Source organism: Phyllobates terribilis, unplaced genomic scaffold (assembly GCF_046119375.1).
Source record: "Phyllobates terribilis strain yellow unplaced genomic scaffold, ASM4611937v1 Scaffold_1__5_contigs__length_1240528914, whole genome shotgun sequence".
Lineage (NCBI taxonomy): Eukaryota > Metazoa > Chordata > Amphibia > Anura > Dendrobatidae > Phyllobates > Phyllobates terribilis.
In genome coordinates this window covers 1141078425-1141093168 of record NW_027362761.1, presented here as the reverse complement: position 1 = coordinate 1141093168, position 14744 = coordinate 1141078425, and the positions used below count along the sequence as shown (strand labels likewise).

At 40.2% G+C, this 14744-nt stretch overlaps 1 protein-coding gene across 6 annotated transcripts in view; it reads left to right on the top strand.

Moving 5' to 3' along the window:
* SH3TC1 (SH3 domain and tetratricopeptide repeats 1) overlaps positions 1 to 14744 on the top strand; it is a 137742-nt gene that overhangs the window by 81493 nt on the left and 41505 nt on the right. For all 6 annotated transcript variants that reach the window (XM_073647813.1, XM_073647804.1, XM_073647831.1 and 3 more), the window contains 7 exons: positions 4030 to 4222; positions 4544 to 4614; positions 5108 to 5306; positions 5688 to 5827; positions 8055 to 8090; positions 10240 to 11916; positions 12410 to 12590. In XM_073647813.1, coding sequence (XP_073503914.1) covers positions 4030 to 4222; positions 4544 to 4614; positions 5108 to 5306; positions 5688 to 5827; positions 8055 to 8090; positions 10240 to 11916; positions 12410 to 12590 — 2497 coding nt within the window. The remainder of the gene's footprint in view (positions 1 to 4029; positions 4223 to 4543; positions 4615 to 5107; positions 5307 to 5687; positions 5828 to 8054; positions 8091 to 10239; positions 11917 to 12409; positions 12591 to 14744) is intronic.

Below are 14744 nucleotides of genomic sequence, written 5' to 3'. Positions count from 1 at the left end.
TTTATATATGATAATCTTGTAGAAGTGCAATACCACCTAGTGAGTAATTTATAATGTGCCTCATGAAGGGGCATTGAAATATTTGACGTATAGTAGAAATTCAAAGCGTTCTCCCAATTTTCTGGAGGAAGGGAGAAATTTAGAGTTGATTCCCATTTAATCATGTATGAATTCTTAACCAATTCAGTGTCCTTATTAAACCAACTATAAAATATATTTAAGGCTCCAAAATATTTTATGATTAAAGTTACCAAACAAGGTTGATGTGGCTTCGGAACATAAAGGTTTATTACTAATGAATTTATGGATAAGATCTTTCACGATTAAATAGTGAAAGAAATCTGTTGAAGGTAAATTTGAATTTGTTTTTGAGATCTATAAATGAAAGGAAATTTCCTCCCTCATAAAAATCTTTTAATTTCTTTATTCCACAGTTTGCCCCCCAAAAAGGGGGTATTATAAGAATTCCCTAGAGAAGCAATGAATGTTAGTGGAAGGAATTTTACATAATGAAATTTATTTGAACCTCTTATTGGTTTAGATAATTTTTGCCAAGCGTATATGATGGCTTGAAAAATAGGGTGAGAGAGAGAATCAGAAGGTTTTGTATATATATGCTTAAAGAATAGGTCACGAGGATGTATGTTATTGTTTAGTGTGATCTCTAAGTCAAGCCAGCCCGGAGCATCTAGATTTTGTAACATGAACTTTCCTTGACTAGGCATGCTAGATAATATGCCGTAACATTTGGAAGACCAAGTCTCCCATGTAATTTTGTCTTATAAAGGATGTCTTTAGCAATTCTAGCTTTTTTACTTCCCCAAAATGCATGAATTAACAAGGGATTGAAGGATAGTCAAGTATATCGTTGAGATTTTCAATGGAAGTGATCTAAAAATATAGAGTATTTTTGGGAGAATGAAAGTCTTAATTGTTAAATTTTTACCTATCCAGGATAAATCCTGGTTGCCATATATTACTAAATCTTTTGATAATGTATTAATTAACTGATCAAGATTAGAAGAAATTGTAGTTTTAACATCCCTTGTTATTATGATGCCTAAATAATTAAGTTTCTTTTCTGCCCAACCAAAAGAAGAGAGCTTTTTAATGTTATTAATTAGATCATTTTTTTAAATTAAAGAAGAGTACGTTTGATTTATCATTATTTATTTTGAAATAAGATATTTCTGAAAATATTTTAAGGAGGTCAATTAACTCCTTTATTGAGTTTAAAGGGTTCGAAAGGGTTAAAAGTATATCGTCTGCGTATAAACTAATCTTAAAATGGCGCGTAGGAGTATGTATGCCTACGATATTTTGGCTTTCTCTAATTTTTTGAGCTAGCGGTTCCCTGCCTGGTGCCATTAGAAATTAAAAAAAGAATTAGACAGATGATTATTTGCATAAATTTTTGCACTCGGATTTGAATATAATGCCATGACATTAGTCAAGAATTGGCTATTGAAGCCTAATTTCAATAAAGTATGTTATAAAAAATTTCCAATTCAGTCTGTCAAACGCTTTTTCAGCGTCCAAAGCAACTAAGACAGATGGAATTTTAGAGGAATTAATTAATTTGATGGTGTTAATTATCCTTCTTGTGCCATCTATGGATTGGCTACCTTTTAATAAAGCCAATTTGGTCATTATTAATTAAATTGGGCAATATCTCGTTCAACCTATTCGCTAAAATTTTCGAGTATATTTTTATATCTACATTTATTAATGAAATAGGCCTATAATTTTTGACTTTCTCTAAATCACTATTTGGTTTGGGGATTAAAACAATCGTTGCTTCCAACATCTCAGTCGGAAAGGAACCTTGAGAGGATGCTACGTTAAATGTTTGGGTTAAGTGTGGTGTTAAAATTTCACTAAAATTTTTGAAATATTCACCCCAAAAACCATCTGGACCGGGGGGTTTCGCGTTTTTTAGATGCTGAATTACTTCAGCTGTTTCTTTAAGCGTGAATGGGGCAGTTAATAAGGCTAACTCTTTGTTATTCAGTTTTGGCAATTTAATAGAAGAGAGAAATGATTCAATGCTACTCTCTTTTGGTCGTTGGGTTTGAGACTGGAGATTTATATTATATAGGTTTTGACAAAAATTAGCAAATATTTCTGCAGTATCTTTAGGATGTGATTTAAAGGAGCCGTCAGCTGAATTAATTCTGTCAATTCTATTATGAATTCTTTTTTGTTTTATACGATTCATCATGAACTTAGTTGGCTTGTTAAGAGACGAATAAGATTTAAATTTTAATGTTCTAATCAGGGAGTCATATGAAGAAAAAAATTCTGGTCTTAAACTCCTGTCTAAGTTTAAGAATTTCACTTTGTAATACAGAGGAGGGAGATGGAAGGTTAATTTGTTGAGATTCTTTATCTTTGATTAGAGATTGAAATTTTGATATTTTGGCTCTGTTGATTTTTTTTTATGTCTTGAAGAAATTTGCAATAGTATTCCTCTTATGAATGCTTTGTGGGCATTCCAACGTACAATAGGATTTATTGAGTCCGAATTATTATCTATAAAAAAAATTTTTAGGGCTGTTTCTATTTCAGATCTATAGTTGGGATGTGAGATTAGATATGAATTACACTTCCACAAAAAGTCGTTTTTAATTGGAGTACCTAAATGAATTGTTCCAATAACAGGGGAGTGGTCTGATATAGTCTTTGTGTTTATTGTGACCTTTTTAAACTTGGAAAGAGCCAAGACCTCAGTGACAATTAAATCTATACGTGAGGCAGACTGATGGGGCTTCTGAAAAATGTGTGAATTCTTTGGAAGAAGTGTTTATACATCTAAAAACGTTGAATAATTCATTTTTGAATAACCAACCATTGAGAGAAGGAGATAGGTGACACGTTGAAGAAGAAGAATTCATAACACCGTCTGGAACGATGTTAAAATCCCCCAACATGATCAAAATTCCTTTTTTTATTGTTCATATTTTTCCTGGATACAAATTATATCCGCTTGAAGATTAGAAATTTCTTTCCAGAATGAAAACCTTTTATTAGGACTATTCAATCCCCTAACATTATATGTCAGGAGATTGAAACTCATCCTTGGGAATTACATGATACAATTGAAGGTCGTTATATTCTTTGTTAACCCAAAGATAAAACCCCAATGACACTCAAATGAAAATGTATGTAACAATTCAAGTTCAAATTATAACAATGTGCACGAGATAGTTAATAGTTTCTGGTAAATCAATTAGGAAATATGTGCAGGCTAGAAGCTGTGCTGATATACGAGCTAATCAAGACTGCAGCAATCTTGATTCAAACAGACCTCATATCCAACCTATATTACTGAGACTCGGAGAGACACTCCCATCAGAGAAAAAACACATGAAACTTGATTTAGGATGCATACGGCATATCAGAGGGTCTGAAAATAAATGAAGGAATGAAGACTGTAGACTGAAAATTACTACAATGTCCATGTTAAAGATGTTCATAGCCTTTAGAGATCAATGCAAGATTCTCCATACAGTTTGCACATTGTTGGCAGCATGTCCTTTATACAGGGGTATCTGATGCTGAGAACTAATATTTTAGGGCCCTTGTAAATTATCCAACCTACCAATAAATAAGCATTCTGATAGATTGTTGGTTGATCAGTTGAATGGCCATTTAAACCATGATCGTGACTGAGCGTTCTTAGGAATATTCAGCATATTATCAGCCAGTGTAAATGGGCCTTGTGGTGATTTCTGTAATGATCCTATTGGGAATTTCCTCTTGCCCTCTTTCTTGTCTCCTGCTGAGTAATGCACTTTGAACTGCCAAAAGAAGTTCTCGGGAAGAAAGTAATAACTGCTTTGTATTTGTTAACTATTTGTAGCTCAAATAATTGTCATTTATTTATGTTACTCACTTATATAGGGGCATACAAAATTAGGAACTTTTTTTATACAAGCACTATTAAACCACCCCCTATAGGCAAGAATTAGAATGTAGATGTGTAGAAAAAGGGATCTGACATTTCATATTAAACCTCTCTTTCCATAGGGATGTACTTTGTCCTCTGTTCTGACAACTCTATACAGCAGGCTGTGGTTGTCGATGGTAATGTGCAGATAATTCAGTCCAGTGCTACTGCTGATGGTCCAAGTACGGCTTGGACAGAGAAGGATCCTTCCACAAATGATGATAAACCATTGGGCCCCAGGACAGTCACTGAGCCGCTTTGTCCATTCCATCAGTAGGTAGCTGCTTTTTTCATCCATTCATTTTATTCCAAAGTATTCGCAAATGTTAAATTCTACCCCTCTATACTGTTTAATTGAGTTACAATTATATAAAGCACTGTATGCAGGGGTGTGGCTGGGAGTGGGCAGGGTTACCAGCTCCTCGGGGGTGGGGTAATGATTTGCCACTTTGTCTTGGATTGGGTATTTAGATACAAGTCTAGTGTTAGAAATGTAACCTCATGGTAAAAAAAGCTTAACTAAGGCTATAATTGATGTCTGTATGCTGAATACATTATATGGCTCTGTAGCTCTTATTTTTGATATTTTTTTAGGTGGTTCCTGAAAACAAATGTAAATTCTGATCTAATGGACAAAGCTGATTCTCGGTCAGGAAATCAGATTGGTAAGTTTAGACCATGACCATTGACTTAATGCGGATGTAGTAAGATTGCAAATTATTCCTTATTCCCAGGATAGAGAATATCTTACTGGTGTGACTGCTGGGAGGTTGAGCATGTGCACCTCTGCTCTATTCATCATCTATAGGGCTGTGATATGCCGTCTCTGACAGTCTCATAGACAGTGAATGGAGGACCTGTATGCATGCTCGACCTCCACTCCATTCAGATTGGTCTCCGTTTTTGGGATCTGCGGGAGTTCACAGCAGTCAGGTGCTAAGGAAGGTGATGGTATTAGTTCATGCATGAAAAAAATGGTGACAGGTTCCCTTTAATAATTGTCAAACGCCAATTTGACACATTTTTTATTCCAGCACTTTGTTGATTAACAAAACATTAACAAATCATCAGTGTTGGGGGAAGCAGGGTTTTGATTGTCCTTGTCGTTCATTTATTACTTAATCTATAAAGTGGTTTTTTTTTTATGTCCTATGCTAGCATATACTGGTTGGGTAGAAGCCATAGTGAATCATGAAAGTGATGCCCCGGATGAGATTGGTTATCAGCGTGGGGACATGGTGGAAATCATCACTACATATATTGAATGCATGGAGTGGTTTGTGGGAAGAAATGTTACCACTGGAAGCGTGGGATTTGTAAGAACTTGCAATATGAAACCTTTTATGCCGGAAAAAGGGTAAGAAAATTGTTACAATTATTTTTGAATAACTTAGGTCTTACTGCACCAACATTCGCAATCTATACTACATCCCAGGGTCATGCTGTCCTTCCCTACAACAAAGGACGGGAAGCTGATGGCAAATGATCATCAGGTCCTCTCTTTCCAATGTATGAGGAAGACGGGATGCCCATGTGTGGACCAAAGTGTCACAGTTATGTCTACATGTTGTGGTGATTCGCTTATTATGAGGGAGATGGTGGGCATTTTTTTTATAACATCAGATACACAGTCATGCCTTCTAATTATTTAGAAATAATAGGGCTCTATAAGAATTGTAGCCCTTTGTATAAATCTGACATGTGAGTATGGTGAATCTAATACTGTCTTATTATCCAGACAGAACAGCACATACTTCCCCATAAATGACAATGGACTGAGCAAAAATGGTGCAGAAGAAGAAGACTTTGACTTTGAGGCAGCAAAGACTTTATTGCAAAGAATATCCCATTCTGATGTCTGCCACTTGTACAAGCTCGGTAAGTCTTGGTGATGCAGTAATGTGGTAGACCGCCGCAGATTCTAAGGGCACTGCTTTCTTTATAGACTATACAAGCACGATGCCGTACAATAGGAAGCTATGTATTGCCCGACTGCAGCTGCCACATGACGTATACCTATTATTCACTCTTCTTGGCGCCTTAAGACAGACTCGCTCTCATTTTTTTCCTCCTCTTCTTCCAAGAGCCATCTTTTTTTTCTTCATTTAAGGGCTTGTTTTTTCAGGACGAGTTTGAATTTGTTTCCTATTTTTCAGTACATTATAAAATGAATGGTATAATCCAAAACTACCAGTGTGGTGAAATTATGAAAAAATCGCCATTCTGACATTGTTTTTGGGTTTTTGTTTCTACAGCACTCATTGTATAACTAAACCCAGAGAATAGAAATGCAGGACAGGTATTTTTCCAAAGCAGACAAACAGATTTTGTTCTAATTCAGGTTAAAAAATTCAAAAAAAGGTCCATAAGTAGATTAGACACAGAAAAAACACAAGTGTGTGAGCCACAGATGATAACTACAATTCAATGAGAAAAAAGTCAAAAAAGTCTTGCGAGTCGACAGATACCTCAAGATGCCATAAAAGATGAAACCCAGAGATCAAAGACTAAATAGTCAAAACATCTGAAGTAAATATAATTACCCACACAGGATAGACCCATGTTTCGCACCTGCTTCATCTGGGGTGTAGTAAAAATGACCTGCCAAAATGATTCTATGGGTCGGTATGATTATGGCGATACTAAACTTATATACTTTTTTATTGAAGTTGTTAAAAATATGTTGTTTGTGTCGCCATTTTTTGAGACCTGTAACAATTTTTTTCCATCAGTGGAGCTGTGTGAGGGCTTGTTTTTTGTGCGGCTGATTTTTTTATTCATCATGTGTTGGGTTTCGTACAACACTATATAGTTTTTCTGTTTCATTTTTGTGGGCGAGTGCTTGTGACAATAAAAATGTAAATTCTGGCATTTGGCTTTTTTTTTCATACAGGTTCAATAACCTTATATTCTGATTAGACTATTACAAATTCAGTAATTCCAAATCTAATTTTTTCTACTATTATTTCTATACTTTTATCAGGTAATGGGGAGGGGGGGGGGTATTTGAATTCAGTTTTGTTTTTTTTTTGTTTGTTTCTTTCACTCTTTTTTTAGGCCTCTTTTGAGATTTTGAACCTGCTATTTTTGATCCCCTGTTCTACATACTGTAATATTATAGCTCGTAGAGATCATTATAGTATCCTATAGAGCATCGAGAAGGGGTTAAAGTGATTGTTAACTAAATGTAATTTCATGCATCTAATATTTTTAAGGAAAGATCCAACTGTATCGTAACTGCCGCATTGGTTTCACATAGTTACTAGTGATGAGCGAGTATGTTCTGTTAACCCTTTCGCCGAGTATGCTCGGGCCGAGCTCCGAGTAGTTACAGCTGCTCGGTGATATGTTTGAATCGCTCCCGTGTGCATGATTTGCGACTGTTTGACAGCTTTAATACATGTGAGAATGTCTATTTCTTACACATTCCTCACATGTATTAAAACTGTCAAATAGTTGCAAATCATGCACACGGGAGTGATTTGAACATTTCACCGAGCAGCTGTAACTACTCGGAGCTCGACCGAGCATACTCGGCGAAAGGGTTAACAAAACATACTCGCTCATCACTAATAGTTACCAATATTGGTAATTTAAAGGGAATGTGTCACCCCCTGGGCAGGGAATAATAACCAGATAGGAGGGGTTTGCTTTGCGTCCCCTGGACACCAAGCCTCTGGAAAACAGACTTTATAAAACCAAAACCAGATTTCTCTGCAATCAGACCTCTGCTATGGGCCATACAGGTAAGTATAGATTTACTTTTCTATCACCTGTATGACCATAGTAGAGGTCTGATATCGCCCAGGGGAGTGACACATTCCCTTTAAGGAAGTTTTTGTCCTGCCCTTTGGTCCCATCTTGGATTGCTCTGGTCCAAAGCTCCCATAAGTGGACAGTGTTTGTAATAACTTTTCAGTCCGTCCCACTGCAAGTTTTCTGCAAAAATCAGGACAGGCCCAGCAAATTTGGGCCAGTTGGCATGTACAGTATATGAGAAGAGGGGGAAATACTAAAATGTATTATGTGTATTGTATAGGAAGCTATGAAAATTATATGATGAAATAAATAACCCCTGTCTTCTTGCTATTATCTTTTATAACAGATCAGTTTGAGGAATCAGAAATTTGCCAAAATAAAGGTAAGTTTATAAAAATTAATAATTAAAATACTTAATATTTCCCTGGTAGTCATGTTTATTCGATTTGCACATCCATAGAACCTGATAATATTTTATCTAAAGGTCTAGCGATATAAAGCATAGGGTTGATTGTCACACAGAGATCCTGGTAATAGAATCGGTCCAAAAGCCCTGCTGCCTCATATGACTAATGCATAAAAGTAACAGGGGTTCCCTAGGCAAAAAGAATATTTTCTTGGTGACTTGGTATGTTAAAAAAATACCATTCACCTGGATCCAACAAAGGCCACTCTGGAAGAAAGAGGTCACCAATGATGTGCTGCAAAAGTCACCTGACCAATCATAGGCCGATGAGGTCCTACTGTTGCTTTATCGGTGACATCTGCCTTCCAGCTAAACCCGGACCACGGAGCTGCCTGCGCAGGATTCAGGTACCATATTTTTTGGATTATAAGACGCACTTTTTTCCTCCAAATTTGGGAGGAAAATGGGGGTGCGTCTTATAATCAAAAGCGAGCTTACCGGGGGGGGGGGGGGGCGGCGGTGGAGTGGGGTCATAGGAGGCAGGGTCGCTGCTTCAGGAGGCCGGCGGTGGCAGGAGTGCAGCGATGCTGTGGTGCCTGGGCACTCATTAGATTTGGCGAGAGTGAGCGGAGTCCCCTTTCCCATTCAGTTCCCTGCAGTGAGAATCGGGAAAATGGCCACCGTAGGTGATGCATGCACAGATTGAGATCTCGGGAGACGAGATCGCTTTATTTTTTAACATACCAAGCTATCGAGAAAAATTTTATTTTGCATAGATAGCCCGTTTAAGGCCATAATTGTTAACACTCCTGGAACATCTGGGAGTCTCTCCCGGACTTCTAAAAGAGTTGATACGTTTTATGGTCGCCCTCAGAAGCCTCCTGGAATCTCCCACAACATTTTCTTGAGATAAGGCAGAGCCCCAATATTCAGCGGTACATTCCGGGGCTGGGAACAGAGTGTTGAAGGTTGTTGCCTGTCAGAAAGGGGACATGATTACACAATTTTGTCAAAATTGTCCAGAAAAAAGATGAGCTTGATATCATCTTAAGTTGTTACTTGAATGATTAGCTGATTCTCAGTGTCTACAGTCACCACTAGAGGGAGCTAAGGAGCTTATTGCATACTGTTATACAGCACATTGACAGCTCTTAAGCTCCCCCTAGTGGTGACTGAAAGCAGTCAGCGCATAATCTTATTTAATCCATGTTTATGCAGTGATTTTGAAGCTCTTTACCACTTTAAAAATAACTAATGAAACGAATCAGCACAAAACAAGGTAAAGCAAGGTAGAGATTTACTTTCACACCAGCATTAGTCAAATGTTAGATTTGGTGGATACCGGAGATCAGGGGAAGACACTGACAGCTTGAGGGCCTCTGTGCAAGAAATGTGTTTGGGCCTCCTCCTTTTTGGGCAACCAAGCTATGAATTCAGTATATGTCGTACATCCTGCTATAATGTGATCTGTTTTGTAATTCATTAAAAACTAACAATACTACTCACCTTCCCTCTCGCATCCCATGACGCGTGATGTCCCCTTCTACAGCCGATGATGGAGTCGGCAGCTGAATTTGACGTCCCCATCATGGTGCATAATGTCACTGCCATGCGCCCCCAGTCACGGGCATGGCGGCGTCATCTGCTGGCCTCTGATTGACTGGCAGCATGTATTGCAGCGTGAGGAGCCGGTGGGTTCCCTGTGCCACAATACATTTCAGCTGAATGTGCGTCCTTGGTTGCACATATAGCTGAAGAAGTCGCTGGTGGCTGCGGGCCTACCTCTACCTCCGGGCCTCGGTGTAGCCGCACCACCTGAATCAGGTGATATGTCCACCCCTGCCAAGAGATATTGGGACACATGCACAAAAATATAGTTCCATCTTGCTTAAACATTTATCTTTTCTTTTTTTTTTCCCTGGCCGTTGGGGAGGGTTGAGATGCTGAGAAGGGTTATATTTATGATTTACCATACTATTTTTAAAATGTGTATTATGAAGCAAAACGAACAAAATTTAAAGGACAAAAAACTATAAACCTTTTCAGATACTATAAAGAAAGTGAGTAGTTAGAGGTGACATATTTTACATATTTTGAATACTAATTTTAATCTTGTAAATTTTAGAAAATTTACATGGAACGTCAAGTTGCGACACCAGCAACTTAAAAGAAAAGTTGGAGACATTCATGAACATGTCTGTCACTGGCCCACCTTGTTTGGATACCTCCAGTGACTTTCAAGATGCGAGCTCCATTCCTTCCTATTTCCAGACCCCACTTGATGAATATGAGGACCCCATCTTCTACATTCATGCAGAAGAAGAGAATCAGGACTCGTTACAACCTTTGCTCTTATTTTTGAATAGTGAACAGTATCAACCAAGTTTCCAAAAACTTTATGATGTCTCATACACTTTCCTACAAACTTCATTTCATGGATACAATGAAGAAGAGGAGTTGGTTCGGTACCTTAGTATAGCACGAGGAGCAGCTAAGAAGTCTTGTATGAAATGGGCTCAGGCAAGAATTTGCTTTCTTCTGGGCAGGCTCTGTACCAAGAAGAACAAGTTTTCCCAAGCTCGGGTTTACTTGGAAGAAGCCATGGGAGTTATTAATGGGGATTTCTCTGATATCTTTTTGTTTGCTGCTGTCCACATGAACCTCAACGCCATTTACTTAAAGCAAAAATCGAAGGAAAAAAGTTGTCAAATGATTGACAAGTCTTCAACGTTACTCCTCGGACTACAAAACTATATAAGCAGCACTGACATGGAGTCCTCGTTTCTGAAGTATGCCATGAAAAAGGCAATATTGAGTCAAGACCAGAAGACTGAGATCAACGTATGTCAGCTTCTGGTCAAGACTTTTATTGACTTTAGGCAACACAATGAAGCTTTGCCATTTATCGAGAGACTACAAACTTTGAACAACTCAATGGACTCCAGTAAGAGGTCGTCAGGATACTACTTCCAGTTGGCCGATATCTATACTAAAAAGTGTTTGCCAAACTTGACCTTAAGCTGCGTTAAAGTAGCTTCTCCGACTTCTTGTAACATTGTGGACTCTTTAAAAAGGATTAGTGCCATCATAGAACATACTTCTAGGCCTCGCGGAGTGAAAAGCAAAGGGCAGATATTTCCATCTCAAGTTGCATATCACCTAAGACAAGCCCTTAAATCAGTGGTCACTGACCAAGACCGGGAGCTGTGCTGTTTCATCTATCTGAGCTTATCGGTCATGTGCTCAAGCCAAAAATTGTACAAAGAGGCTCGTTCCTATATCATGAAGGCAATGGACACTTTCCCTATGGATGTAAAGTACAGGGCGGATATATTGGTGTCACTTGCTTGGCTCTACTTGCTTGACAGAGAGAACGATGTGGCTCTTGATTTATTGAGCAGAATGGTGTCTTTATCTTCCTGTACTCAAGACCAGTTTGGCATTGCCCATAACCTTCTTGGCATTGCTCTAAGAGGAAGAGATAAAATTGAAGAAGCGGCTAGACACTACTGTACGGCTTTGCAGATTTCAAGAGCGTTGGATAATTTGCAGAACCAGGCAGCGGTGCTGGCTAACTTCGGGATTTTATTCTTGCACTTAAAAGCTCGGATTCTTTCAGAAGTATTTTTGCAAAAATCAATGACCCTTTATTCTGGGTTTTCAATTATTGAAAATGGTGCCAATTTTATATATGTTTTATTAATGCTTGGAAACCACTACATCACTGGAGGCCATAACGAAAATGGAAGATGTTATTATGAATGGGCACTCCTTGTTGCAATGGAAACAGATCATTTGGAAGGTAGAGTATAATACATGTGCATTTAGCAATAGCATTAAGGGCAAGTGATACATTTCTGATTACTGAGGGCTCCAGTGTTGGGACCCCCATCAATCACTGGAAACGGGGTTTTGAACCTTTTATTCTTCTTCGTTACACTCCTTCGAAGTGAGGACAACTTTGAATTGAATGGTCCCATAGACATTGAATGAATTGGTACCATACCTGTTCAAGCGTTCCTCCATTAAAACTTCTGCTTATTACATGGGGTGAGTGTGGAGAAAAAGAGGCTTTAGGGTCCCGACTCTAGTTGTCAGTGGGGGTACCAGCAGTTACACATTAGTTAGTGGGAAAACTCCTTTAATGGGTAAATCTTATGATGACCCTTCCCATTGAATCTTAAAAAACAATACAATTATTTTACACTTACGTAAACATGGAATAAAATGTCATATTCTTATCTTTGTTGAAGATTTCGATGATGTATAAGCGTTCTTTACTCTTTTTCGGACAGGCCAGCTTCATGCCGTCCAGCTCCTTTGTCATTTTTACAATACACTTGCAATAAATGAGGCTCAGTGTATTATTTACAGTGAATACCAGCTATCCTTAGCCAAGAAAATGTCTGACAAAGTTTTGGAAGGGCAAGTGCTTGAAACAATCAGCCAGCTGTATCTATCACTAGGTACCGAAAGGTAAGTGGGGAGGTAAAGATAGAAATCTATTTTATGATCCATGTTATTGTGACGATCTGTGTTTCTGACACAGGACATGAACCAATATTGGTAATACCACAATAAATTGTAAGAAGGCTGTGGACACTTGTGTTCAGTAAGACATCTTCCTCATTTTCTTCAATTGTAAGAGTGCCCTTGATCTTCTAGTTGAAAAAAGAGAAGGTTTTCCAAGTTTCAAAGCTTTAATAGAAGGGGTCCTTGACAATACACTGATTAGAAAATGTTCTACTGTTGGGACCCCCAGCAAGAGAAATCTTAGTTAAGCCCCCCATACACATAAGAAGCTTGTCATCCGAATGATGCTTTGGCCAATCGTTCGTACGACAACCATTGTGACTATGGTGAGTGTGGACCCACCACTGCGCCACCTGCCGTGCCTACCCTGGAGGGGTGTGACTAAGTGGCTACCTGGTCTTCAGTAGAGCCTCTGTTGGTGTCCATAGGCTTGAGCCATTAGGGAAGCCACCAGCTGCCACTCCAGACCCATGACCAGACCTGCAGCAGCTGACCGAAGAGTCAGAGGCACAGATGAGTACAGCCCAGAGAGTAATCAGAGAGATGGCCAGGAAGTCCGATGTCGGGCATGCAGCACAGGTTCAAAATACAAAGCTGGGGTCAGGAGCGGAGAGGTCTGACGAAATGAGTACACAAGCCGGGTTCTGTAACAGGAGAGTCAAAACTATAATGCACCTAGACAGGATAGAAGAGAACACACTGCAACTAGGAACCTAAGCTCAGGCAAGGTCTGGAGGGAGCAGCTGCCTAATATATCCCCTGCTGGCAGGGAATAGGCCAGGGAAGCAAAACTCCGCAGTACACAGCTGGTTTGAATATCTGCACAGTCTGGCCCTGCCTCCCTATAGCCAGGTGGAGACAGCAGGAAGATGCAGCATTGCCGGGAGTGTTGCAAAAGGCAACTCAGCGAGATGGCCTGAGACGGGGAGGAACAGAGTGGCAAATGCAGTGAGTAGGACGACGCCCACTTGTGACGCTCACAGCCCTCCCTGGGAAATGGGGGTCCTCGGAGCCAGGTCAGATGTTGGGGGGAAGCAGTCGTGGCCTGGACCCGTTCCGTGCCCAGGGCCGTCACAACAAAAGTAATGGGCTATCAGGGTTGAGTGGTATTTATCGACTACGCCACCTGTGGTGTCCAGTGATGCGCCACCAGCGCTGCTAGCAGTCCTCTGAGGCTGGATGTTGTGGCAGCAGGCGATGGTATAACTCCCCACAGGCGGAGCTGGGCCTCAGGGCAGAGGTGCGGATGGAGGAGGTAGTAGTAGTGAGGAAGTTCTGGTGCTGTGCGGTGCGGTGTAATAATAAGAGTCCGGAGGCCTTAGGGATAGTCTTCCACATCTTTAATCACAGTTTTAGTAAGCAGCGGCAAGGCTTCTCTCTGCTCCTCGCGGCGCTCTGCGGCCACCAGAGACGAGGGCTCAACGCACCCAGGATACTCAGGCACTTCGTTCAGGACCCTCTGAGTGTTCCTAAACTGTCCCTTTCGACCTCTCCTGTCCGTGTACGTGAAAAGGCTGGGTCTCCCTCTGGACTATGCACAGATATAGGGTAAGGCGGCAATTCCGTTCCCCCGTCACCCGACGGGATCCACTGTAGCCTACCGGGCTTCTCTGACAGAGACTTGAAGTGGCAAAGTCCGATATCGGGGGCCGCTACCCCTCTGGCAGCAGGAGTCCCTCTGGCCAGGCCAGAAAGGAGAGTACAGGTGGCGTACGCCGCTCCGTCCGTGCTCCCTGGGATCCTTTTGCTTGTGGAGCTATCACTATAGCTCCCGACCTTCTTAAGCAAGGGAACTTGACCTGGGTAGAGACACTGTTAACTCATACCCGCTCCTCGTGTCAAGGTCAGGGCACGAGGACCGTGCATCTTCAGCACACTGCAGGCTCCTACACAAGGCCGCTGCCAGCTGTGCAGATCACACTCCATCAATAGGACTCAGAATCGAGAACAGGAGCCAAGAGCCAAGAACCTTAAGATGGCTGGCTATTATATATCAAATTAGGTGTGTAAACTAAAACTGTGTTCTACCCTTCACCCACTACATGGTTCCCCTCACTTTTGGTTCCCCTCACTTGTGATCCTGCTGAGGCAGCACTA